Source organism: Haliaeetus leucocephalus, unplaced genomic scaffold (assembly GCF_000737465.1).
Source record: "Haliaeetus leucocephalus isolate CR32 unplaced genomic scaffold, Haliaeetus_leucocephalus-4.0 Scaffold147, whole genome shotgun sequence".
Taxonomy (NCBI): Eukaryota; Metazoa; Chordata; class Aves; order Accipitriformes; family Accipitridae; genus Haliaeetus; species Haliaeetus leucocephalus.
The window spans coordinates 255,463-255,794 of NW_010972583.1; the positions used below are offsets into that span (position 1 = coordinate 255,463).

At 78.3% G+C, this 332-nt stretch overlaps 1 protein-coding gene across 1 annotated transcript in view; it reads right to left on the reverse strand.

Moving 5' to 3' along the window:
• LHX8 (LIM homeobox 8) overlaps window positions 1-332 on the reverse strand; it is an 11,734-nt gene that overhangs the window by 11,036 nt on the left and 366 nt on the right. Inside the window, exon 2 of the mRNA XM_010561493.1 lies at window positions 111-269. Coding sequence (XP_010559795.1) covers window positions 111-269 — 159 coding nt within the window. The remainder of the gene's footprint in view (window positions 1-110; window positions 270-332) is intronic.

Below are 332 nucleotides of genomic sequence, written 5' to 3' on the forward strand. Positions count from 1 at the left end.
CCGCACGCCGGGCGGCCGTGCCACGTCGGCGGGGGGGCGCTGCCGTCCCCGTCGTCCGAGGCCGGGCGCTGCCGTCCCCGTCCCCGCCGTCCGAGGCCGGGCGCTCTTACCTTCAGCAGGTACTTGTCCACGATCTCCAGGCCGCAGCTGCTGCACACGCACTTGCTGGGGGCGCAGCCGGAGCCCGAGGCCATGGACCGCGGCGAGGAGGAGGGCGAGAGGGCGGTGGAGGAAGAGCAGGAGTCCTCGTCGGCCGCTGCGGGGCTCGCCTGCGGGGGAGCGCACGGGAGCCGGCGGTCAGCGCCCGGCCGCCGCCGGCCTCGCCCGGGGCA